This window comes from Chamaea fasciata, unplaced genomic scaffold (genome assembly GCF_029207755.1).
Source record: "Chamaea fasciata isolate MVZ Bird 193981 ecotype frontalis unplaced genomic scaffold, bChaFas1.0.hap1 SCAF_2, whole genome shotgun sequence".
In the NCBI taxonomy this organism is placed as follows: domain Eukaryota; kingdom Metazoa; phylum Chordata; class Aves; order Passeriformes; family Sylviidae; genus Chamaea; species Chamaea fasciata.
The window spans coordinates 48,952,795-48,979,027 of NW_027094087.1; the positions used below are offsets into that span (position 1 = coordinate 48,952,795).

The window sequence follows — 26,233 nt, forward strand, 5'->3', positions numbered from 1 at the left end:
AAATCGTATCAGGAAAAAAAAAAGGCTGACACATTTTCGACTATTCATGTGTATAGATATCCATATTCCATTACTTCAAGGAATTCTACTTTTAAATAATATCACTTGTGCATATTCTTTGTTTATTAGGGTTACAAGACAAAGAGCCAAATAAGTCTGTCTATTACATACATATTTTTTGTGTAATTCTCTGTATAGATATTCTGTATATACACAAAGCCACACACAGAGATGGAACTTGAAAATTCACTGTGTGATACATATATTGTGGGCAACTCATTAATTTATAGTGAAGGTGAAGAAAAAGTTTTTGAGAAAGGGAAGAAAATAATCCAAATCCTTCTGAAAGCTGGGGGTTTTTTTTGGTTTTTTTGGGGGTTTTTTTTGGTTTTTTTTTTTGGGGGGGGGTTTTGCCATAAAAGTAAAGGAACTGGCACAGGAGATACAGTTTTAAGAATCAAATGGCTAGATGAACATCAGCAGATCACAGTGGACATCATCAATAACTCCCACCAAATAACAAGAAATAAAAACAAGCCTTTTTAGGTGTTATGGGCTTTTGAAGAATTCACATTCCAAATTACAGTCTGATTGTAACCTCCTTCGACCGATTGTTTATAGTCTCAAGTTGCTCCATTCGAAGTTTAAGTTGGACAGGAGGGGGAATTTCTTCACAGAAAGTGTGATTAGACATTGGAATGGGCTGCCCAGGGAGGTGGTGGAATCACTGTCCCTGGAGGTGTTTGAGGAAAGACTGGATAAGGCACTCAGGGCCGTGGTCTGGTTGAGTTGATGGTGTTGGGTCACAGGCTGTATCTCACAGGGTTTTTCCGACCTAACTGATTCTGTGATTCCTTGGAATGAGCCGCAAGAGGAGTGATTTCAGATGCAGCTCGGGGGGTTCGCTCCCCGGACGCGCTGGCTTGGGCTGGCGGGCAGAGTTAATCTGCTGCGCAGCGCTTGGTAAGGGGCTCTTTTGTTACAGCCCGTCAGGGAGCACAGGGGCTGCCGCTGCCAAGGCTCAGGGACCGTCTCTGTCCCTTCGAAAGGGAAAACCCCGCATCTGCCGCGGCCGGGGCGCGGCCGCCGCGCCCCTCTGAGGGAGCCGCGGGGGCGGGGCCGCCGCCGGAGTTTGTCCCTCGGCGGCCGCCGTACGGAGCGCGCCTCCCGCTGCCGGCCCGCGGGCTTTTGGAGCGCCATGAGCCTGTGGGCAGACAAACACCGGCCCGGCTCCCTCGCCCGCCTCGACTTCCACCGCGAGCAGGCGGCGCGGCTCCGCAACCTGGTCAGTGAGACACTCGGCTCTGCCCGGCGCCGCCGCGCTCCGGCGGCATCCCCGCCGGACTCTGCCCGGGGCCCCGGCGGCCTTCAGGTCCTCTCGGTCCTTTCCTCCCCGCAGTGAGATTCCCCCCGGATCGGCGTTGCGCCTGAATAAGGGGGGAAGCTTTACTGTGCGGGTAACCGAGCCCTGGGACAGATTGCTCAGGGTGGCTGTGAGTCTCCGTCACTGGAGATAGTCGGGAATCATCTGGATGCGATCCTGTACCCTGTGCTTTGAGAGGTTGGACCGCTGTGATCCGCTCCAGCCTGACCCATGCTGGATTTGGGACCGTAGCGCTGCTCCTGTCGGCCAGGCTCGGGATCTTTCCCTCCGTGCAGGCCCTGGCTTCCCGAGGAGCCCGTGCCGCGGGAAGGTGTCCCGGCATCGCGCCCTGCTTGGGAGGGTGGCCGTAATGCCGAGGGAATCAGTGGCTGGACTCTTTCAGGAGTGGTGTGCGCATGTCCTTCCTGCTGGTTTCAGTGTCTCTGAGAACAGGGCTTGGCTTGTTTGCCTCGTGTTAGCAGAAATTTTTTGAGGCGAGCAGCTGGGTATGGAAGTCCGGACTGCTTTCCTTGCCAGATGTGCCGAGTGGCACATCCCCGGGGATGGGTGATATCCAAGTGCTTTCTGTGGGGTATGGTCAAATGTGTTCCAAGTCATGCTCTTCAGGAAATAAACTTCTAAACGTAACTATATATAAGCATCTGCTTTAAACCTTGTTTCAAACCTTTTCTCCGTGTGTTTCTCACAGCTGTCACTCTAGTAACCATGGGAAGCATATGAATGTTGGAGGGGGGTTCTTGGGGTTTGTTTTTTTGTTGGTTTGCTTGGGATATTTTTCAAGCAGTGAGGTGTTTAAAGTTGAACGAGTTGCACATGGCCTTCAGAAAAATATGATGTTCTGTAAGAAATGTTGCTGCAGGAAAGGATTTCAGCAGTTTTAATTCCAGGTGCTATGTTGTGATGGAGCTGGAAAAGTCATTTAATGTAAACTTGGGTGAAAATGGAAAGATAAATGATTTTATAAGGAAAATACTGTGGTAGCTAACTAATCTTCGTTTCTTTTTGTTCAGGTTCAGTGTGGTGACTTTCCTCATCTGTTGGTGTATGGACCATCAGGAGCTGGAAAAAAGACAAGAATAATGTGTTTGTTAAGGGAATTATATGGTGCAGGAGTGGAGAAACTGAGGATTGAGCATCAGAGTATAACGGTAAAAAAAATAAATCTCCCATCTGCAATGAAATAATGTGGAAATACTGACATGTCTCTGTTGTGGGGTCTTTGTATTTATTTGAGTTTTAAAAATTAATTTTTTATTTTGCACCTAGTACCTTAGACCTTTTTATGTAATTAGTCATACCAGTTTGGTTATACGAATGAATTATTTTCCAGATGTTGTTTAGGCCTTCAAGATGTGGGGTTCTCTCTTGTTTTCAATGCCTGGTTGGCTGTTCTTGTAGTGTAGGTTTTTGTTTTTGTTCAGAGTGTTTTTTTAAATTTATTGTTTACAGTTCAGTTTGGACAATAGTTTCTCTGCTGTTGGTGTTTTACAGGCTGGATGTTGTGTCAGTGTTCCCTTTTTCTTTGGAGGTGGGGCTGGGACCATAGGAGATAAGCAAGCCTGTGTCTTGGGAATTCTTTGATCTCTGAGACTCTTGGTTTGCCTGTGACTTAGCCAGGTGTAAGCTGTAAGAGATTTTTAGAACACTTACTGAAGCTTAACGTGCTTATTTTCTACATAGGCACCCTCTAAGAAGAAGATTGAAATTAGCACCATTGCAAGTAATTATCACCTTGAAGTTAACCCAAGGTAAGTGTGCAGTAAAAATGCCTCACTCTAAAGGTGAGCCACGGGCTGTGTTGTGAGTGCCTGCAGCCTGGGTGTGTGAGGGACTGATTGCCTGATTTGTTGCCTGAGCAAGTTAGGTAATGGTCTATGGGTTTGGTCTGCAAATGAGAGCAGGGAGAGGATTTTTAATTGAACTACTCTAATTGAACAAAAATTTGGAGAGCTGTATACTAAAGGCAGAAATGTTCTGTTTAACTGGCTACATAAGCACACTGATGTTGAGGACTGGGTAATGGAAACAATTTTGGATTGACAGATCTCACCATTTCAGTTGAAATTGAGAATTTCTACTGGAACTAACACCTCTAGATCGTTAGATCTCTCACAAATACAATAATAAAGGAATTTGAAAGAAAGATTTACCCTATAACTCTCCAAATGAAGTGTTTAGTGCACGGGAAAGACCACCAGAAAATACTGTGGACCCTGTCTTGAGTGAGGTCAGAATTGATTTAAACAACAAAAGCTCTAATGGGAGCTATCTTACATCTTTTTGGCAGTTACGAAATTGCTGGTGATAGTTCCAAGACCCAACGCAAATATTTGTATTTACCTGAAAGCCCATAATGTTGCTTTAAATCACAGTGAATGAGTGTCATTGTGTGCTGGGTTGTGTTGGTCACTGCTAAACCATAGCTCATGCTGCCTTGCGTTTTAGAAGTTATTCTACTGTGCCAGGTCTCCTTTAAAAACTCATTCTTCACCTAATCTGTTTATTGATTAGTGAGTATCTGCTGGTATTTTAATACAGACACAAATAATTATCAGTTAATTATCAATAAAAGCTGAGGCTTATTGGTAATCACTGTTTTGAATATGTCATTTTGGTGACACACTGAACAAAAAAACACACACTGAGCAAAAAAAAAAATCAAATGTGTGACCATTCAATCCAGCTCTGATAATCTGATAATACTAATACTTTTCCTGTTACACTGTATAGAGTACTTGGAGCTTGAGGCATAAAGTAATTTATATTTCCATTTAAATATGAAAGTACTGAGTTTTGATTAAGAATTAGTATCCTGATTCGTAGGCTTTCGGTGACTGAGCAATTGCCATGTTTATGTCTGACCCGACAGTAAAACCTCTGTGCTGTGCAGTGGCCTGTGAAGTTTGCCTGAATTATAACAATGGTGAAGTCGTGTGCATCTTGAGTAATGTGGAATGGGGTGAATGACTAACAGAGAGAGGAAGTGAATTTCTGGGAAGGACTGTGCAGAATAAAACCCCACATTTACATCAGTCCTTTGAGTATTCTCATCCTATTATGTGGTTAGGTTTAATTGTTCTTCCCATAATGAGTAAAAAAGTTCACATTGTGTGTCCTGGTTCAAACTGTAGATAACAAAAGTTTAGATTTCTCATCTGAAGAAAATATGTTCTATTTTAATGAGTGAAAAAACCATCTAACAATGGTTTTACTACATTTGAATACAGTTCTATAATCCAGTTGCAGCTGCATAAGATTTAGGTTGTTTTTATCATAGAGGAGGTAACTTTCAGAAAAGGATATGGGTGTTAGTTTAATTCTAACTCAGCAGCTTCTGAATTCTTTTAGCATTCTTGCTCATTTAATTGACTTTAGGAGGATGTATTTTATATGCAATTTAAAGTTGTTTTAAAACAAGATTTATTCAAACTCCTGGTACAGTGATGCGGGAAACAACGACCGTGTGGTAATTCAGGAGCTCTTGAAGACAGTGGCACAGTCCCAACAGCTTGAGACAAGTACTCAACGAGATTTTAAAGGTGAGTAAAACAGTTAAAACCAGTCAAAATACTTTTTAATCATGAGGAGATTTCAGTTCAGTGTTTTGTTTGTACCTGTATATTGTGTGAACATTGTGCAGTCAAAAAGGCACACAGGTAATCTTAATCTTTATTTTCCTGCCTGTGGAACCATGCTGCCTTTTTCTGTGTATTATCACTTGTTTTGATATTATTGCTTGTATGTCAAAAGCATTTTTTTCTTAGAAAGATTTGATAATAATACAGAACCCCACTCTGTTTAATCCTTTTCTCAGTGGTGCTGTTAACAGAAGTTGACAAACTGACTAAAGATGCTCAGCATGCTTTGCGAAGAACAATGGAGAAGTACATGGCGACCTGCAGGTTGATCCTGTGCTGCAACTCAATGTCAAAAATTATAGGACCCATTCAGAGCAGATGCCTGGCTGTTCGAGTGCCTGCTCCCAGCATTGAAGATGTACGTTGAAACAGAAGCAAAATTAAGTTACTTTAAAATTCTTACTAGATAGGTTCTTGCTGGGGACTTACATTTTATTTTCACATAAGGGCCTAGTTTTCCTTTGTGTTGGATGATTTGCCAAGCATGGCCTATGAAAGACTGGTCCATCTCTGGTCCAGGAATCTTTCTAACTGGAGAATCTGTAGGTGCTGAACGGTTTGCTAAGTATTGTACTTCCTGCTATCTGTTTTCTGTCTAGATCTGCCATGTCTTGTCCAGTGTGTGTAAGAAAGAAGGCCTGACTCTTCCTCAGGAACTGGCTCAAAGGATTGCAGAGAAATCTGGCAGGAATCTTCGGAAAGCACTACTTATGTGTGAGTCCTGCAGAGTACAACAGTAAGTCACTGCAAAAATCAATGTAAATTATACTGTCAGACACATAAATGACCTTGCCTCTAAGGCCTTGTTAAAACAGGCTGCAATTTGCTTTGATTGTAATTTCTAAAAAATATTATTTTGTAGGTATCCTTTTGCTGCTGATCAAGACGTTCCTGAGATGGACTGGGAAGTTTATTTGAGAGAAACTGCAAATGCTATTGTTGCTCAACAGACACCACAAAGGTAGGTGAATGCACTTGTTAAGAGCTATAAATTATGTTTTCCATGTACTGTGGAACCTAAAAAAAAAAAAGTTGTATTAAAAAATGTGGTATTTCCAGTTATGTGTAATTTTCTGTATTTCTACTGGAGTTGGTACATCCCAGCCAGAGGAGTTGAGTTTTAAAATTGCCAGAGAAGGCTGAATGAGTATCAGGAACTGAAGAACTGTTGCTTTTCCCTGTCAAAGCTTAATAATCTATAGTGACCATAGGCTTATTTGCATGTTGTGTTTCCTGGTGGGCTTTTTTTTTGTTTTTTGGGTTTTTTTTTTTTGGGGGGTGGGGGGGTGGTGCGTGTGTGTGGTTGTTCTGGTTGGTTTGTTTTACTTGAAGTTTCTCTTTGACCATCTTTAGCATAAAGCACCTTTGTTAAAGAACTGGAAGTAACAAATGATTGCTTTTCTTGAGCACTTCAGGAGATGACCCCTGTATCCCTCTCACTGTTACATCCAAAGCCTGATCCTTATAGTCTGTTCCATGTATTATTTGCATGAGATGTCACTTAATTTAAATGCTTGTAGCATCTGCCCTCCTGTTATCAAAAGCTGACCATTGACTAATTGTGTCAGTTTTGCCACCTAATTGTCTTACCCCATTTTCTAAACAATGAGGACAGAAAAACAGCATAAAGGAACTCTCTGGCTCTAATAAATTTTTTGTGTCTCCTCACTAGTCTTAAGCATAAATAACTTATATATGAAGAAGAGTTAAAGGGAAACAATCCTGAGACAAATTATAATAGCCTTGTAGCTTCTAGATTAAATGAGTCCATTGTAACTAGAGTATATGTCATTTATCTTTTGAGTAAAAGGTGATGTGCAGCCTTTGAATTGAAATTGGCTCATGCAATGCTTTTGGTTTCAAAATAACACCCAAACCCAAAGGCAGAAAAGAAACTTTGCTTGGATTGCCTTTTTTCCTTAAGTGTATTTCACTAGTTGTGAGAAGACATTAGTGTGCTTTGGGATCATACTTCTCATATTTTGTGGTGTCTTTCCAACAGGCTTTTAGAAGTCCGTGGACGGCTTTACGAGCTCCTGACACACTGCATCCCTCCTGAGATTATAATGAAGGTAATTCAACTATCTAGCTCTTAATGTGTTATAAATTTTAATACTGGGACAGTCTCAACTAAAGCTTTTTTAAAAAAATACACCAAAACATCATAAATTATCCAACTATTGATGAAAAGCTGTGTCTTTTCCAAACAGACTAAAACTTGTTCAGTGGTCAAAGAAAAACCGCATCATAGCTAAGTAAAAATAAAGGAGGACACTTAGTCCCCTGGACTTCTCAGGCCAGTTACTATATTAAAGCATAGTTGATGGTCATGGTGGTCTTTCACAGCCTTAATGATTATATGATTCTGTGGGCTAATCTTGATATGATTGGTTTTCTTTTATAAAAGTTTGATTGTTATGAGTTGAACATTTGCCATGTGTTTGTGGAGAGGTGTGCTGAAGGATGCTAGACCAGCAGGACTATTCAAAGACAAACATCACCTTGGGAGGGAAAAAGCAAGTGGGATGTGCATGTTTTTATTTTAAGCAGGATGAAAGAATCCTGAAGATGGGTAGAGTAGAACAAAGATGAAAAATAATTTTTGCAACTTAGCCTAGTAATGTTTGCTTTGCTGTCAGACATAATTTCTTTTCATATTAACCAATTTCTGCTTTCTGATGGTTTTGGTACTTAGGTGTTTCTTTAACCTTCCTTTCTTACAGGAGGTTACTAGATCCTGCATTGCTGTGTTTGAGAGGAAAGAGGTGCATGTTCTCTACCCACTTCCTCTTCATAAACTTGAAATGGTCTAGAGATACTTTTCACTTCTTCCCAGCTGTTTTAATTGAGATGGATTTGCGATGATGTTATTGCTATCTCTAAAAGAATGCAGTCTGGGGTTTTGTAATGACTAAAGTATTGCAGTCAAGTTGTCTTGTGTGTCTGCACATAAATATGTTCATAAATAGAGACAGAGACACTTAAATTCTAAATAACCCTTCCCTTGTTTTTTATTCATGTTGTTTCTCTTCATGCTTGATGCTGTCAAGATAGAAGTAAATGGTTTTAATACACTTGCTGTCTTGATAAGAATTCCCCTCAGGCCATGTGCCTACATGCAGTACCTCTACTGTAAATGTATCATCAATGCACTGCAAATACTTACAGTATTTGGAGATGAGGTTAATTAATTTTCTTTTATTAAGGCATAAATTATTCCAGTAAATAAATATATTTTCTGTTGGATTAATGAGTGAACTACTGGTTAATGCTTGGGTATTTTCAGAGAACCAAAGTTATCTTCTTAACAAAAAATATCTAATTTTTTAAATACTGCCCTGTTTTTCCCCATTTTAGGGTCTCTTGACAGAACTTCTAAATAATTGTGATGGACAACTGAAAGGAGAAGTTGCACAGATGGCAGCCTTCTATGAGCACCGCTTGCAACTGGGCAGCAAAGCCATTTATCATCTGGAAGCATTTGTTGCAAAGTTTATGGCAATTTACAAGAAGTTCATGGAGGATGGGCTGGATGACATGATGTTCTAACTGATTCCCAAAGTCACACACAGAATGTTGCATTAAGATACCAATGGTGTTGCACGTCTCCTTATCAGCGCTTGATTACATGTGGGTCTAGTTCAAGGTCAATTATTTTTTTTTTTTTTTCTGTTTAATGAAACAATGTTTGTTCAGCTTTAAAAACCAGATGGATTGTTTGACAGCTACAAATCCATCTTTAGATCCATACAAAATGCATTGGCCTTTTTGAAAGACAACACATTGCCTTGGAAGACGTGTAAGATCAGAGCTGCCTTGCAGTATTTGTAAGCTGACATTAAGAAGCGAGAACACAGGTGCTGCATGCTTGGTTTTTGTTTGTTAATCACAGATGGGCAAAGCTGAAGGAAAAAGATGTTTTTTCTGTGTTCTGCTAAGTTCCACCTTGAGCATGTATGTTCTGCCTGCTGATCTATCATCTTAGTGTTTGTCTGGCTTCTTTTTTTTTTAGCCTCAGTGTTTTCTTTGGTGTGCTCACATCAAATGTTTTCTTTCTTTTTTTCTTTGTAAGCAGTTGCATTGAAATTGTGGAGGAACAGTACTTTGGTGTTGCTTGTAAGCCACATGGAACACCTTTTTTTTAGAAGGATTATACCTTCATAAAGCAAGTCCACTTGATGTCTGACACTCTTGGGTTTACCTCAACCTATGTAATTCTGTTCAGGTAAAAGTTACTCCTTTGACTGTTTGTTTTTTTTTGTTGTTTTTTTTTTTAATGAAAGGCAAAGTTTCAGCTTTTAATAAATATCTTTCACTTCTTAAACTGATATGTGAGATTTTTAACATGGCAAAATAAATTCTGGAAAATACGAAAAAATGCTGAATTGGTGTTTTACACTGTGACTGCCTAGGTGCATTCATCTGCTTTTGATGTAGATGAGGTTGGATATCCTACACACACTGTAAGACTGAAGGGAGCCACTGAAATTTAAAAAAATCTTAATAAATACAAGAAACAAGAAAAAGTGAAAAAACAACCTCCCAAAATAATAGTAATGATAATAAAAATAGAAAACCAACAGTACCTGTGCTGCAAGTCTTTCACATGTTATGTCGATGTACCGTGGTACTCTAAAATACTGAATTCATGCTCTTTATTTTTTCACCGTGCTAATTTAGGCTATTACTATATAGTATTTAAAGCTTAATTAAATACTGCTGCTGTTCTCAAGGACTTAAGGGTTCCATGTGGGGTGTTAATGCACAGCTTGCACTCAGATTCATTCTCAGTAAGATGGTGCTACCCTGTTTCCTGCTTAACTGGGCTCCTGAAGAAGTAGAAAATGAGAGATTTTTTTTTCCTTCCATATGCTTGTCACCTAAATCCACAGCACTGATAAGTTGTCATATTGGGAATGTCTTCACTGTCAAAAGATCCTGGAGAAACATTAAATTAGTCAGTGATAGTGGAAAGCAATGCTTAAATTGATTATAACTTCTGTTGTGATAGAGGGGCCATAATTACTGCACATAAAAACTGCCCTGCTCTGTCCAGAGTCTTATCTACTGATTTTTAAAAGCTGAACAGTTTTTATGATTTCCCTGCTACTAAAGTATAGTGTATGATAAAGTAAAAGTGTGAGTTCAAAGGATGATGAAACACTTCCGCCTCCTAAAATAACCAACTTCAAAAGCTGATATGGGAAAGGAGGAATGTATCTAGGGTGTTGCAAAATGCACAGGGGCAGTGTTGCTGTGGAGGGTGGAGAGGCAGGAGCTGTAGTGAAGGTTTGTCTGGGCAGAGGAGCAACTTGCTCTTTCAAAGGGCCTCAGCAGCTTTGTCTAGGAGCCAGAGACCCCAGTATGAATCTCTGTAGGTGTTCTTGCTGCTTCTTGTTGAAGTTTCCTTTTTATCCTTTCCTGCCTGGTATGAATCAAGAGTAGTCAAGGATGGGAAAATGGTATAATGCCAGGATTTTTGTGAGAGAAAATGGCTATCACTCTTCCTGAGAACCAACATTTTCCCCTGCTGGTCCTATACCTGCCTCTTGTCTTCCACAGTCTAGAGAACAAATTTAAACACATGGGCACAGTATCTTATAAGTCTCTGACATGTCTTTCCTTGCTAGTAATTTTTCGGGAAGTTTTGACTTAGTATCCATAACATGCTTCAGGAGAAGTGGTCATGCCACCAAGCCTGTCAGAGTTCAAGGAGTTTCTGGATGTTACTCTGTCACATGGTTTAGTTTTAGTTTGTCCTGTGAGGAGCACAGAATTGGACTTGATGATCCTTAGGAGTGACTTCCACCTTGAGAGATTCTGTGATGATGATCACTAAGTGCTTTCTGGGAATGCTTTAAGAGGCTCACTGCCTTTGATGCTGCTTCGCCTCCCTTAGGGGTGGTTGCAGCTCTTGCTTAGAGGCAGTGTGATTCAGAGCTGAGGTGCTGGGCTCTGCTGCAGGGAGCAGGGACCCTTGAGCTCATGCAGGTGGCTGGCAGAAATAAAACAGTTTTCTGCCATTTTTTTCCGTTCATGGGGCTCCCGTGCAAATCCTTTTACTGCAAATACAGAATGTTAGCCTGGCAAGCAAGCATCTCCTGGGGTGGGCACAGCTGCCTCTCCAGACTGGAATAGAATCACAGAGTCATTTAGGTTGGAAAAGACCTCTAAGATCGAGTCCAACTGAGCCCATACACACACAGCCTAGCAACAGTGCTGTGCTGGACCTACACTGGGCATAGCACTCCTGCCTTGTGAATCTCGTGGAAGAGGCAGTGCAGATAGACTCCTGAACACTGACTAGCACAGGCCCAGCCTCTAGATGATCTGTTTCTTTAGCTGATTTCATCTTTTGAGACCTGCTTAGAATTGCTGCTGAATTGCATGCTGAGAGGATTACCCTCGCTTTCATCCAGCGACACCTCCTGCTAGGTGGAAATGGAAACTCCAAGCTGCTCCCTCCCGTGCGGGACTTAAGCACTGAAGGTGTCTGAGGGGTTGCAGAGGAGGCAGCTTCATGCTAGCACATAAAGCCAGAGGTGAAACTGGTTTAAAAAAAAGGATCAAGGAGCAAAAGCTGCAGCTACTTCTGTTGAAACTTTCTCTGCTCTGCAGAGATCAGCTGTGCAAGGGGTGAATGGTACATTCATACTTTATTCCCCATCTCTGAAGTCCAAGTTAACTCCTGTGAGGAATGTTATTAAAAGAATTTGGTCTCTATTTTTGAATGTACCCTGAAGGCTAATCAACAGTACATCATGCAAGGTGCATGTCAGGAATTAATTACTTTTCACAAAATGGCTAAGATTAAAATAATTTAAATAATTTGCCATTAACTTCAACACATTGAGAAATTAACTCAAAATTTCCTCTGTCATCAAAATTATTTTCTGTCCAAATTAACCAGGACCCCTGGTTCCTACTCCAGGGTGGGGGTTTTTTTGTTGGTTTTTTGTTTGTTTGTTTGTTTTGTTTTGTTTTGTTTTTCCATTTTAAAGCTTTGGATACTTTCCTTGTTTTCAAATTGACCCCAGTAACAGTTAAACATTCCTAGAACAAGTTGTCTGTCTTCTACAGTTGCATACAGTGTGTGTGCTGAACTTCTGGAAGAAATTGTATGCTCTGTTTCAGCAATCCTGAAGTTAGCAAATTGTGTCCCAATCATTTGAGCCTTTTGTGGTATTTCAATAGGGGTGGGTTTGGCACCTCCTAAATAGGACTGAGGCACCAGCTATTTACAGGGGTGTAGTTTCGCCATGGAACACCACTGGTCCATCTGTTTCTTCTAGCAGCCACCAACTCTGCCCTGGCACTTTCTTGGACCTATCTCCAGTTCTGTTCCAAGACATGGAGTAGGTGTTGGTCTTGTATGTTTTAACCTCCTTGAAATCCACTGTATACAGTTATAAAGAATAAAATTTGGGCATGGGGGAAGTTGAAGACTGAGAGCTGGAGACCTACTGTGCTGCTCTCTCTCTTGGCTGACCTCATGTGTCCCCAAATAATTTTTCTTGGTTTTCCCTGGGACAATCTACTTTGGTGTATGAAGTGTGATGCTTTTAGTTGGCAGTCTGTGACAGCTGGTGAATGGCACAGTTTCACTATAGCTAAATGTTGCCAATGTGGGCTTTTGCTGCAAGCAAGCTGGTGTTCTTTTTTTAAACTTGTGATAGTATGTTCATGTCAAATGATTTTTGTGCCAAAGTATAAAGGCAACACTTAGCTCATTCCTGGTCACAATGAGATATGAAAAGCATGCTAGTAAAGCACGTGTTTTGAGAAATCCGTGGAATATTTCCTGTGCTTTATACCACTCAGAATCCTTCTGCAAAATGTTATTTCAGTCTTGAGTGAGAAGAAAGGGAAGAAAATCAGGAGCCCCATCAAAGAGAAGGAAGAAAGAATCAGAATGACAAAACAGGCAAGGACAGATCCTGAGGGAAGACAGGTACACTCATTAATTGTATTTACATTTCAAAGACAAGTCACCTGCGGTGTTCTCAATCAGACCCTACACTTATATTCCCTGCCACACACCATGAATAATAAATGCACTTTTGAAGTGCAAGAGTAAGTGACCAAATAGGCTTCTTCCAGTTTTAATTTTGTGGATGATCTTAATTTGAGAGGTCAGTACAAATGCCTATGGTAAGTGACAATTTTAGGCCAGTAATTGCTAATTAAGACAGAAAGCAAGATGCTGGCTAAGGCACTTTCGGATAGATCACAGATAACCTTGCAGGAGCTGATTAACTCGAATGGAATGACTCCTTAGGTGATAGCTAGCACATGATACTTAGAACAATTTTTAAAATTAAAAAGGATGAGGGAAAAGGATTTATGAAACTCTTGGCTGCATTTTCTCCAGAGAAAGAATTTTGATAATAAGTGGGGTTAGCTGTTTGCCAATTAGCACACAATTAGAAGGAAGACATTTACCCAGCGGGCAAACATCTTTTATGGTAGACTCACACTCATCAAACCTGTTTATGCTGAAGGAGGATAAACATTGCTGTGCTCACAGTGTCTCAGTGATGTAAGCAGCACTGGCTGCTGCTTCTGTGCCACCTTTGCGTGGGCTGGGTGGGACTCAGTGTGACAGTGGCAAGCAGAGAACAGAGGACCTCGCGCTGTGCTTGTGATCCTAGGGCAGCTGGGCATAGTTTCCCTGAGCTCCATGAAAAGAAATGAGGAACAGCACAGCAACCGTCTGTGGAGAAAACAGAAATCCCCCACAACGGGGAATTTTTTTGGGACCTGCAAATCAGAAAAAGTGAGAAGACGTTAGTTTTATTTACATTAATTTTATTTATATTAGTATCTGTAAAGGAGAACGTCATTGATAGATCAGAGTGTCAGACATTGGAAGCTTTTCTGAAAGTGGTTTTCTCACCCGTGGAGAGGTGAGACCTCAAATTATCATAAATTCAGAGTGGTTGATGCTGTAAAATAAAGCAGAGATAAGACAAAAAGCAGCAACCTTTCTACAAAGCAGGGATGTGTCATCCGCACTGCCTGGTGAAAAGGTGGAGGGGATGATGAATGTCTGAGTGTTTAAGGTTGAACTCCTCTCTGTGCTCCTTCCACAAGCAATTGAAAGAGATGAGCAGGTGCTGAACCTGAGCTTGCTAGTCCAGAAAAGGTGTGTTCTGTTCATCGTCTAAAAGAACTATTCCTTGCCATTAACTCCACAGGCAATAAAGGAGTACAAAACTAGACTTACATACAGATCTACTGACTTGATGACCAAATTAAGCCGGAAAAATTGTACTTGTCTATTCTAGAATCCAGTGCAGAACAGCAAAGAGCATAAGAGGAAAAAAGAAATTGAGATCAAGTGCTTCTCAGGAGTTGAGAGCATTTCCTTCCTATATATTCCTTGGCACAAGGTAGCGCCTACCCTGCAGACTGGAAACGCAGACCGTGTTCAAGAAAGTAAGGAATGCACTCAGTCCGGGTTTTGCTACTGGCATCCTAATCAAAACAAGAATGTAGAATAGAGCTTATGGCTTTATAACATTTCTGACATGCATAAATATGAGGATTTATTCATACATGATCTTTTCAAACAAATACTTATTTTTATTTTTTTCCCCACCTTGAAGGCCATGTCTAGGAGCAGTTTCTTTTGCAAGAGTATGAATTAAATCTGATCCCAAGAAGCCCAGAGGCAGCCACTGTGAGTGCAAGGCATCCCACGTGGAAGCAGGTCTAACCCATCCCTTAGGCAGAGCTTCCCTGCGGAAGAAGTGGACCTTTGAAGTTCATTTCTTTCAAAACAAAGACATTAACTCCTTGTTTGAGATGAGAGTTGCTTTTAGAGCCACTAAGTTGTCCAGAGATTGAAAGTCCTTCCAGCTAGGCTACTATTGTCCCTGTGACATGGATCTTGTTTGGAAACAGCTGATGTGGATCAAGTAGACAGGAGTATCAGCATTAGCAGAAATCTAATTGCACCTCATTGCACCTGAGGGAGGAAGTGGATATGATGAGCACCTTTAACTAAGGGAATGCTGGAACAGGCTAAAACCTTCCAACAGGAGTAGTCGGATTCAGTTAAAATACCTGTGTAGTCCCAGCAGGAAACTAAGTGTCAGGTGTGCTTGAGAACAAGGTCTGGCAGCTACCATCGGAGGCATTTTTCTTGTGTACTGTGTGGGTAAACAGCCTTTCGAACTGGGGGAGCAGGTATGATGGAGGGACTCAGAGCTGCTTTGGGCAACCTGAAGATGAACTGAAAAATATAGAGATGCTGTTAGAGATTGGTGTTAATAATGCTGAGGTTGTTCAATCCCCTTATGGGTCGCTCACTTAAGTGTTGGACTGGGTTATCCTTGCATGAAATGGAGGGAATGGTGTCATCAGAGCTGAATGGCAGCAGCAACATTTTGTGGCTGAAAATGATTTTCTCCACTTGCACCATGATGCTAACATTTAGGGGGAAAAAGGAGCATTGCAGAGGCAATCATTACAGATGGAGGATACTGATTAACCTATCTAGCTCTTCCACCTGAGAATACAAGATATACTATGCTGGTACCATGGAAGGAAGTAAAGGAAATGTTATTACAGATATTACATCCAAATTGAATTAAAGCTGCATTAAAAACCAGAGATTACTGCACTTTTTCATGCTAGGTCTGAAAACATGATATACATCTGCTACTGAGAGGCACGTAAAGAACATGTAGGGGCTTATTTCTTAGAAAACAAGTTTGATCTCTGACTTGCTGCTTCACAAATCCATGGAAACAAAAGCAGGAAGTAAAATTATGGTCTGACATTAATAAATAAACATCAGCAAAGCAGCTTGTTGTTTGGGATTATTGTTTGTTTTTCTTCCAAATATTTACTTTACATTGCAACCTTTAACAGTAAATTGTTACAGTTTCTTTATCTATAAAAATCAGGTAATGAATCTGATCTTCTTTGCAAAAGGTGACTCTGCAGATAAAAGCATTATGTTAATAAATATTTTCTCAGTTGACTAGCAGTTGCTGAAACACTTTTCTGTGCTGTACTCATTCACTGTAGAGATTTAAATGAGTTACTAAATCCTTCTGACTTCTAATTATATTGGCAGGGGAAAAGAGCAATCCTTAAAACATGAAGCCCCCTTTTAAAACTGTTTTTGAGGGATCATGTAGTGGCTTATAGGGAGGCAAAATCTCTTTGCTTCCTTGGCTGTGGCTGCTACAAGACTGTGAAAATATCTCTGGAATGTGACAGTGTCATGAGTTACTGCCTCTGCCACGAGGGCTCTGTACACTCAGTAATTCTCATAAAAGCCAGTCTGTCTCATACGACTGGAAATATCATATGGGCTGACAAAGTGGAACTGTAGTAAAATGGTGTATCTTTCAATTACTTCCCATGTTATGTTACGTCAAGTGGCAGAGTACAGTAAATTTTAAAATAAAAAGTTGACATAAATGATTATATACTAATAGATGCACACATAAAAAATAATCCAGCAATCACCTTCCAATTTTATTTTATCTATTTTCAAGCAACAAAACACAGCTGGCAGCTGTTTATGAAAAGGGATCAGTGTGCTAAAGTGTGCTCAGCCTGAAATAATAACTCTAGGAAAAAATTTCAATAAAGATGTATTTTAAGAACAAAATCAAAGAAAAAAGAGTCTCAGAACCTGAGAGTTTCAAAGCAGTTTTTTCCTCATACATGCCCTTCTCGCCAAAACAAACCCAAGGCTATAAAAATTTCAGGAACAGTTTTCAAAGGCACTGAGCTTTCAAAAGAAAAAAACCCCTCTAAGTATTCCCTGTGTACTTCAATAAGGGAATTTTCCCTAGAACTTCCACACTTTAGTGTTTTCTGTGATCATGCACCAGTTGGTGTGGTCAAAGTACAAATGAGTAATTCATAGCTCAGGAATATAGTGCTATATCAGCTTGGCCAGTTTCCCATCTTTAAAAATGTGGCAATACCTCAGTCAGGCCCCACCAGGACCTGTCTGCTGTGGGCTATTCATGGTCAGGGCACTCTCACTGTCTGTTTTCCGCATAGAAGTGCCTACTCTGCTTTTGCTCTGAGGTTAGCAAGGAAGCTCCTTGGTTTGGGTCTGTTTTAAGTTGTTTTCTGACAGCTAATTCTTTCTGACATGAAATCAGGTCAGGTAAATACACTCTGCTGCAACCACGATGACTACTTGCAGCCGTGAGGGACCTGTACAGTTGCTTGCCCTAATTCTGAACAGCAACTTCTGAAAGCCTTTGAGCAGTGAGGTGACATGGGCAGCACAGGCTTAACAGCCACTTCAAAAGTTGTTGTATTTTAAAAACTCAGTTTGCAATGTAGAAAAAGTGAGAAGCACATTTCAGAAAGCCATGCTCTCTGGGTTTGATGTTTTTTTTCAACTTTTTCTCCCCTTTTTAATTCATTAATCTCAACACTAATTGCCATAACTAATGAACCCTTCTTGGCACCATTGATCACTCAAATCTAATACTGAGTCAAGTGATCTTGAGAACAGAGACCATCTCAGAGATTTCTCTGGCACTGTGCACAGTGCTTTTTTCTCCCCTCTGCAGGATGAGCTCCTTGCTGTCCTGCATAGCTCTGAAGTCCCATCCAACTTATGACAGGGATGCTTCAAAGCCAGTTCTTTGTCCCTGTGAAGAATTGATTTTTGTACTCCATGTGAGCAAAGCTCACCTGATGAGCAGGAAGAAGGTGAAGGTTTCTAAGGAACAAAGTTGTCTTGCTTTTCAAATCTTCCCCATTTTTGCTCCATTGCCCACACATATATCATTATCTGACCTCCTTCTCTCAAGATGGGAGCCATCTCTTTTATCACTTGCATGCGCCTCTCTTTCAGCTGAAAAATGGTCTATCACTAGAACAGAACAGATAAGGTGAATAAGTACCCCTCGAGGCACTAATGAATACAGAGTGTAGGGACAGGGACTGGCTCTGACACACTGGAAGCCAATGGTTTGCACCATAGGGATGCATCATTTATCTTCTGTGGTGCTACATGTGCTTTTACTACCTTTATCATCTCTGACAGTATGCTAACTTTAAAGAGTCCCTACCACACCGACATATTTTAACAACACAGGAGAATTTAGAAATTTTGAAAGAACTGGCATCTTTCAGGCTGTCAATAAACAACAAAATGATCTTTTCTCAATGAATGGATACCACCTGGTCAGCAGCAAAGCAACCTGGAATGTTGAATCAACATATTGGTGAAAGACACTTGGTCACCTAGCATGTCTGTTTCTTCCCAGTAACAAATATATATAATTAAAACAGATAGTTAGATAATCTCACTCCTGTGTGTTACCCACCTTCTGGCAGACAAACATGCAAGATGTGGAGAACATCTCATAAGCAGGATGGTGAAACTCAAGCAATACAATTTCTCGTGAGCCAGAACCCAGTTTAAATTTCATTCTCATTTCAATAAAATTTTTTGCATCAGAAAGGGCAATTGGTCTCAGACTTTGGCAGGAATTTGCAGAGTGACAGTGCTGCAGGTTACCTCCTGTCACGCTGAGCAGCTTTGGAGCAATTCACAACAAACATAGAGGTTGATTAGGTCTTGGTGCACAGCAGGGACTCCCGCAAAGGTTCTGCTACATCAAGGGAATGTTAAATCCTGTAATAGTGCTGGAAAGGGCACATATTGAAGACGCTGAAAACAAAAAGCAATAGAATTAATGATAATTATCCAGCCTTATATTTCCCTCAGTGAAAACACCCTGTGCTAGATGGAGCAGACATTTCTACACATGCCATTTCAGGTTACAATGACAAGCCACCTTTTGGTTAAGCTTTTGAAATGATGGCTTCCGCAAAGAAATAATGTGTCTTTCAAGGAAAAATAAATAAAGTGCAGGCTTGATTCTTTCTAGAAACATAAGGATAGAAAATGCTACCAGAAGCTCTGTATGTGTAGCCTCTAAGTGCCTATCAGGGCAGCCATTCACCAACAAATCCATTTTGCCTCAGAAAAAGAGACACTTTACAATTAAAAGAATAACAGCATGCAGTCTAGCTGTCATAGGAAAACACTGCAATGAATGATGCATTCAGAGTCTCAGTGTCAATGTGAGGATCAAAAGGCAAGCTTTGAAGAAATAGGATGTTATAACATTCAGTTATTCGGCTTCTCTGCCTGTAGGTTTCCCTTTTCTGAGATCAACAGAAATCAATTCCAAAAGCTTAGATCTTCTAGCAGTAGTTGAGATGTTGTTACTGAAATATTATGGCCTTTGTAATTAAAAATGCATCAAGTATCATTAAGGAAATTACAGTTTATTAATGCAATCTCACACTGAACAAACTTTAGTGTGGTCACGATAAATTTGTCAGATAACTTTAAAAGCTGTGGGTGATATAGTCCATTTTAAAAATGCATAAATCTAGGAAACAGAGCATTTGCATGGGGCAACATTACACTATCCAGAAATCACGGATTATCATTACTGCACATGACTGTTTTTAATCAAAGCCGAGGCTGTGAGACTCTAAGACCACCATGAAGTCACATTCACTTAAAGCAAGCAGCTCACATTTTTTTTTTTCTTTTCCTTGACATCAAAGTTGTTGGCTGTTGAAATTTTTTAAACTGAACAAGTTGCACTGTGCAGTATAGGTGCTGCTTCAGGGATGGAGCTGAGTTGGCAGTGAGGCCCAAACACCAAAGCCTGACTGCAGCCCAACAGTGACATGAGCCTGCTTCCCTCCTCTCCAGTGTCAACAGTTCAGATCTGCTTCTCTTGCAACTCCTCTCATACTGATGAGTCAATGGCACTGTAGAGAATATTTCATAGAATCATAGGATGGTTTGGGTTGGAAAGAACCTGAAGATCACCTACTTCCAATCCCCCCACTATGGACAGGGGCACCTTCCACTAGACCAGGTTGCTCTGAGCTCCAGATGACCTGGCCTTGAACACATCCAGGGAGAGGACATCCAGAGTTTCTCTGGACAGCCTGTTCCAATGCCTCACTACCCTCATCATAAAAATCTTTTCCTATTTTCTAGTATAAATAATGTTTAGAAAGTGCCTCTCCATCTTTCTAACAGGCCACCTTTAATCATTGAAAGACTACGATAAGGTCTTTCTGGTCCTTCAGTGCTACCCCTAGCAATCTTTCCCCATCAGTTCAGCGTATTTTAAGGTGATTTTGCACCATCAAAGCACTAGGGTCCCAATGTTTGAAAGTGCATTTGTTGTAGTGAATGGTACTTTAAATCAAAGTAGCTTTGTCCTAGATTGCAATAAATACAGAAACTTGCAGGTGGTGAAAACAATATCAGGACAGAGGAAACTTATTCTGGGTCAGAGAAAATATCCCTCCAGCATGGTACTGTGGCAGCAGCCAGTACCAGAGGTACAGGAAAAATACAGAAGGGAAGAAGAGTGATGCTCTGTCCCCTTGCTTCCTGTGACTGGCAGCCTAAAAGTTGTGTCTGATAGCCAGGGATGGATCTGCCCTCCATGGATACTTTCTCAAACTCACTAGTGCTTCTGATTACACAAATTCAAAAGTCAAACTAACTTGCAGTTTAACATATATATATTTTTTTTTCTATTTTAAATCTTCCCTTGTGGTTCTCCTGTTGCAATAAAGCACAGAAAATTACTCCTTATTCACTAATTTAATATAGTTTGTGGGTTCCAGGATGCTATCTCCCTCAGGAGCAGTATGAATTATACACTTCCTTTAAGATGCTTCTGTGATGACACTCTATATAATTAGGTAAAGAGATTAGGTAAAGAGCCATAGCCCATTAATCTGTCCTCATACATACCCATTTTACATCTTTGACCTTTACTGGTTCACCTATATTCTTCCAGAGATGGAAAAAACCTGAATTTCATGAAGTTTTCAAGATACGGGTGCATCAAGTATTTATCTTCTACCATTCTTCTGCATTTTAATTTTTGTTCTTAATATTTGGATGCTTTTTTTACCAGGTTTGAACACTCATATAATACTTTTCAAGGCAATGAAAATGTGTCTTATGCTGATTTCAATAGCTTTCCTGAACAAGAACAGAGGGTACCTCTGTGCCTGTACCCTTATTTTTTTCTATGCATGTAACCTGGCAGTTATCCAGAAATACTTCTCTGAGATTTTGCACCCAGTCATTAGTTCCATGTGAGAATTTTTCTTACAACTCCTTGCAGCCATTAATCCTGAATAATTGTTTCACCAGCAAACTTTATCACTGGTCTAGTAATTTTCTTTGTAATTATAAACTGGTATCTTTTGAAGAGCAACCTTTATATAGGTGCCGTACATGTATGTTGAGCATTCTGCATTGAGTCCTTCAGCACTTTCACACTCCTCTACCAGCATTTTACCCTTCTGGGTTTCCCTTCCAATTTCCCTTAAGAGTTTCTTCCTTTCTGGTTGTAAACTTTTAGGCAGTGAATTTTTTAAAGCATTTTCTAGCAGGTGGTTTGATCACAGTTCCATTAAATTTAGTGAGAGGATGTGGTTCTTGCACAATTACTTATTGATACGGGCCTGACTCACTGTTTCAGACTAAGAGTTTTTTCTCTTTTGGGAGTTCTCTGATTAATCTTTTCAAGAGCCTTCGTGCCTCTATTGTACCATTTACACAACCTACATATGGAAAATCGTGGTTTCTCAATATTGTGTTTTCTGCCCCCACTGCCCCTGTAGTCTCTTTTAATAATCTGTGGTCATTTTCTCTAAGTTTATCAAAGAGTTGGTGATACATCCTTATTATTACACTGCTCTCCTTTGTAGCTTTCTACCTACTGTTATTTCTTCCAGAAATTTATCTTCATGCTACTTTTTCCACAGAGGAATATTTAAATCTTTTTAGCAAGCCTTGTAACAAAAGGTTGAAAAGAGACTTAAGGTTCATCAAACCCTTAAGGGCTTTAATGAACATTATATCATTATCACACTAAGCAAAATCATGCCATGGTGATGAGGAAAAGTAGGACCACTTTCAATTTTTCAAACATCCAAACAAACCATTGAAAAAAAATTTTTGCTTGGGTTGAGCATGACCAAAACTGCTGACAGCTCCACAGCAGCAAAGCCTTCCTTCATGGATTATTGGTTGTTTTAAATCAAGCATCCTTTTCATTTTGGCAATACATTCCTCTGCCCTACCAAAAAATCAATCCAAATTAATTTTGTGTCATGTACTGCTCATTTCCACTGCTTTTGTTTAAATCAAAGGCTGAAAGTTTTTCCATAGGTAAAAAAATACATAATGAAATTTTATATTTTAAATTGAAAATGTGAGGAGGAAAGAAAGTTTCAAAGATTCTTCTCTTCTTCATTTCACAAGAATATAATTAATTGCTCCTTCTCTTAATTGAACACTGTGACTAATCCTACTAAAAGTGATTATTTAGAACAAGCAGACAATGCTAGATAAATTTTGTGTCATTCGACTCTTCAGAGAATGAAACAGAAAGCATAAACAACTTTTCTGAAGTTTTTTACAAGTCACTTTCAAAATGAAATTTTAGGTCAGTGATTCAATTTAGACCTTGTTAACTGGCAAAAAAAAAAGGGAATTGTGTAATCAGAAATTGCTTTTCTCTGTTAAATTTCTTTGTTGAAGTTAAATCCCTTTGGAGACATTTGGAAAGTATTTAAGGATCACAGAATTTTTATCTCAGATACTCTTTTGTATATACTATATATACACTTCAGATGCCACTTTATCTCTGTCAGCTATAATAATGGGAACAATTGGAACATATATAAAGACATGGTTCTAAGCTAAATGTTATTTTAGTCTCTCCATTATGGTAATATCAAAAATAAAAAGGAGAGGAAAAATACTAATATAGGAAAGAATTATTTAAAAGCATCATTGAATAAACTTCAAACAGTGTTTCCATGAAAAACTTTCCCTGTTGAAAACCGAACTCAATTACTTAGGATGGAAAATTTGTTCGTTCTTTTATTTTTTTGCATATTTATGGTTAACATGAGGAAATAAGGCTTCTGCCTTTATAAAAAACCTTCATAATAGTGAAATTTAATGAACTTAACAAAGTCTTGATTCAGGAATCATATGCTTTATTTTAAGCATTTGAGTAGCTACATGGTTTTAGCTGGATTGCTTATGTGTTTCTTAAAGATGATTCTGAAATGTTTGTCACAGCAGTAGAAAAGTGGGGACATCTATAACTAAAACCAGCAAAAGAAGGTAATAAAATAAGGTCAAGTAAAGCAGTCTTCATCAAGTCATCCCCCTCCCCTGCTTTGTGTCATCCTCGAGGTGCCTATCCTGGATTAGTTCTTCCCTCTTCTCCTCACAGAGCAGTGTGGCCTTTCCTGGAGCTGCTGGCCCAGTCTCACCGGCTGCAGTACCTGGGGTTCGCCTGGCTGGACTCTCAGAGATGGCTCTCTCTGCCTTCAAGCACCATTTAATCTTGCTTGTATACTTTATATTAGTTGTCATTGCATAGAGAGAAAATAAGGCAGGCAGCTGCTGCCTCTCCTTCCCTTTGCAGGTGTGCTTCTATGTGCTGGCCTACAGGATTAGGCTTCTTTTCCGCTTCCTTTGGGCTATTTGGCTGCAGGTTTCAAGGGTGGATGGTGGTGGTTTCACCCCCTGTGCAGACAAGTGTCGAAGGACTGGTGCCCATCCTTGAGGAGTGGAAATGTGTGTTTGAAACCCCTCCAGCTGTGGAAGGAGGTGAATTGAGCTCTTCTGCTTTCTGGGTCTTCTGCTTCCTGAGTACTTGGCTATACTAGACAGAGAAAAAAGCTAAGTCTCTGTAATAGTCTGTTATACATCAACCCCAAAGAGACCTTGGTGCTAGGGTTCTTCATTTAGTGAAGAAGGTGTAAATGTGCACTCAGGTCAGGTGCCTGGACACTGTTCTGAATCCATTCTGGATCACAGTGTCTTACTCAGTAGGACAAGCTTTTGGCAATACAGTGTGAAACCCCCCTGCTAGGCAACCCTGCTCTCAGGTGACAGCAGAATCCTGACAAGACTTTGATGTGGAAGCTGCTCAGCCATCCCTCCTTCCACAACCACAGCTGTGTTGCTCTGCACCCTGAGAGAGAGAGAGGAAAACAGCTGTACAGGGGCAGCTTGTGCAGCTGCTGAGAAGCTGTCACCTCTTTTATTGACACCCAGCAGCTGGCCAAGACCTTGCAGCCAGGTAACGCTGTTGAGAACATGTAGGTGAGATTTAAGACATATGTACTGTCAACATGGTGACAGTGATAAGGCCACGGATTGTGGTCTAAAATAAATTATTCCATTAAAAAGTGATAAACAGGCTGCTGGCTGTTACTGTGAAAATTAAACTAAATACAAGGGTGTATTTGGAGTTTGCAGCAGTTCTGCACTCCAGTAACTTGGAGCAGCAGAGTGAACTGTAAGGAAAAGAGCTCCTTCTGCTGCAATGTTTGTTTTTCTAAGTAAAAAACCCAACCAATCAAACAAAAAACTAAACCAACAGTTTTGTTTTCTGACCTGAACACATCCTAAAATAGCTATCATTCATACACTGGAAATAAACTTCAGATATTTTTGATAAATCAGTTATAACCAGCATGAAAATTTCAATGCAAGAAACAGAGCTCCTGATTTGGTTGAGGTAGAAATCCTTGCTGTGGGTGATAATTGCCTAAACAGATAACACTGTCAGCTGAATGAATCCAGAAAAAAAAAACTGTGGAAATGACAGAAAAGCATGCAGCACCTATGGAGCTTCTTTGCATCTCTGAGAATTTTTTATTACTAGCTTAAAAATACTGCATTATTCACTTTAAATAAAACAGTAACATTGGTGAGGCCAAAGCTGAAATATGGGCTGGCAGATGTCTCAGAAACAGCAGACGTACTCTGTGGGTCACCTAATCAAAACCAGAAAATCCCACAATGGGTGGTACTTCTCCTGTGTCTCTAAGACCTCTTGTGATATTCAGATTTTGTTAATATTTTGCACATCTGACTTCCACCAGGGAGCAGGGTTCACTGCTGTGAAGGGAGCTTTATTAACATTAGGCAGTGACTGATTATAGGAGAGTCAATGGATTTTTCTCAAAAAGCTCAGATGGGCTTTACATTACAATCGATGCAGAAAAATAGAGGTTATTCACTTTCTGTCTCCATGGAAGACTTAAACACTTGGCCCAAATGTGACCAAATTTCCTCCAACCTGCTTTTAAAATCCTCCTAATATCTGAGGTAAATAGTCTTTGCTCCAGGGTAAGATGATTATATTTTTTTCTTCCAATGTCAAACAAAGAAAAGCTTTCTCTGAAAGTCATTTATGTATTTGAAGACTATTATGTTTCCTTTGGTCTTTTATTTTTCTCTATCTTGAATAACCAAATCCAATTCTTTCAGCTTCTTCTAATAATTTAGATTTTCAGTTCTTTAAAATGTCTCAACACAGATTGCAAACTTTCTAAGGCATGGTCCCCAAAAGCAGATAGAAGATATTCCACCTAAGATCTCAAACACACTAAGCACAGGAGAGTGACTCAGTTTTCTGACTTCTGTGAAACTGTTCTGTCACCATCCCAAGCAGGTGTTTGTGTGTTTTTGTAGCAGCATGACACCACTTGCACAATTTTGGCCTGTGGTCCATCTTTCCTGGTCATTATTTCTCATTTTGTTCCTTGAATATTTCCTTGCTGAGCATAGTCTGTCTCTTTTGATGGTTTCTGAGAACCTTCCATTATTTGTCTTTGTCAAATCCCATCTTCCAAAAGAATTCCAGCTCCTCCTATATAGGAACCATTCACAAATTGTGCAATATGCTCTCTAGCAGCCATCAAAGTTATTAATTAAAATGTTGGTAGAAATAGATGTAGGATGGCTCTGAAGAGCATGCCCTTTTTCAAATGCATACTGTGTGGAGAGTGAACCACTGCTTCATTTTGAGAATGATTTTTTTTCCATATTCTTAACTCCATTTACTTATTTTACTTGCAACATTGACACAAGAGTCAAGATATATCATGTCTTCTCCTGCTACCCTGTCATAAACAGAAAACAGATTGACTTGCTCCTGACAAATCCATATTGGCTGTTTCTCCTTACACTAGTATTTTGTAGGTTTAAACAATGTAGGTTTAATAATTTATTCTATTTAAATTAGATGATTTAAATTATTTATTCTACTATCCTTGCCTAAATCTGAGTTAGCCTGACTTCCCCTTAATGTCCTTTCTCTCTCTTTTGGAAACAAATATTATATTTGCT

At 39.9% G+C, this 26,233-nt stretch overlaps 1 protein-coding gene across 1 annotated transcript; it reads left to right on the forward strand.

Moving 5' to 3' along the window:
* Positions 1-1,161: 1,161 nt before the first annotated feature.
* RFC3 (replication factor C subunit 3) lies at positions 1,162-9,346 on the forward strand. Its single transcript, XM_066177440.1, has 9 exons — positions 1,162-1,285; positions 2,395-2,532; positions 3,065-3,132; positions 4,826-4,923; positions 5,199-5,380; positions 5,622-5,758; positions 5,885-5,983; positions 7,025-7,094; positions 8,380-9,346. The coding sequence occupies exons 1-9, from the start codon at positions 1,199-1,201 to the stop codon at positions 8,569-8,571; spliced, it is 1,071 nt and encodes a 356-aa protein (XP_066033537.1). The 5' UTR covers positions 1,162-1,198; the 3' UTR covers positions 8,572-9,346.
* Positions 9,347-26,233: the final 16,887 nt, after the last annotated feature.

Bases quoted from the DNA above. Each gene is read 5' to 3' on its own strand.
- RFC3 (XM_066177440.1), top strand. From the start codon at position 1,199: ATGAGCCTGTGGGCAGACAAACACCGGCCCGGCTCCCTCGCCCGCCTC. The intron at 3,133-4,825 runs GTAAGTGTGCAG...CTCCTGGTACAG, and splicing joins CACCTTGAAGTTAACCCAAG to TGATGCGGGAAACAACGACC. The intron at 5,984-7,024 runs GTAGGTGAATGC...TCTTTCCAACAG, and splicing joins GCTCAACAGACACCACAAAG to GCTTTTAGAAGTCCGTGGAC.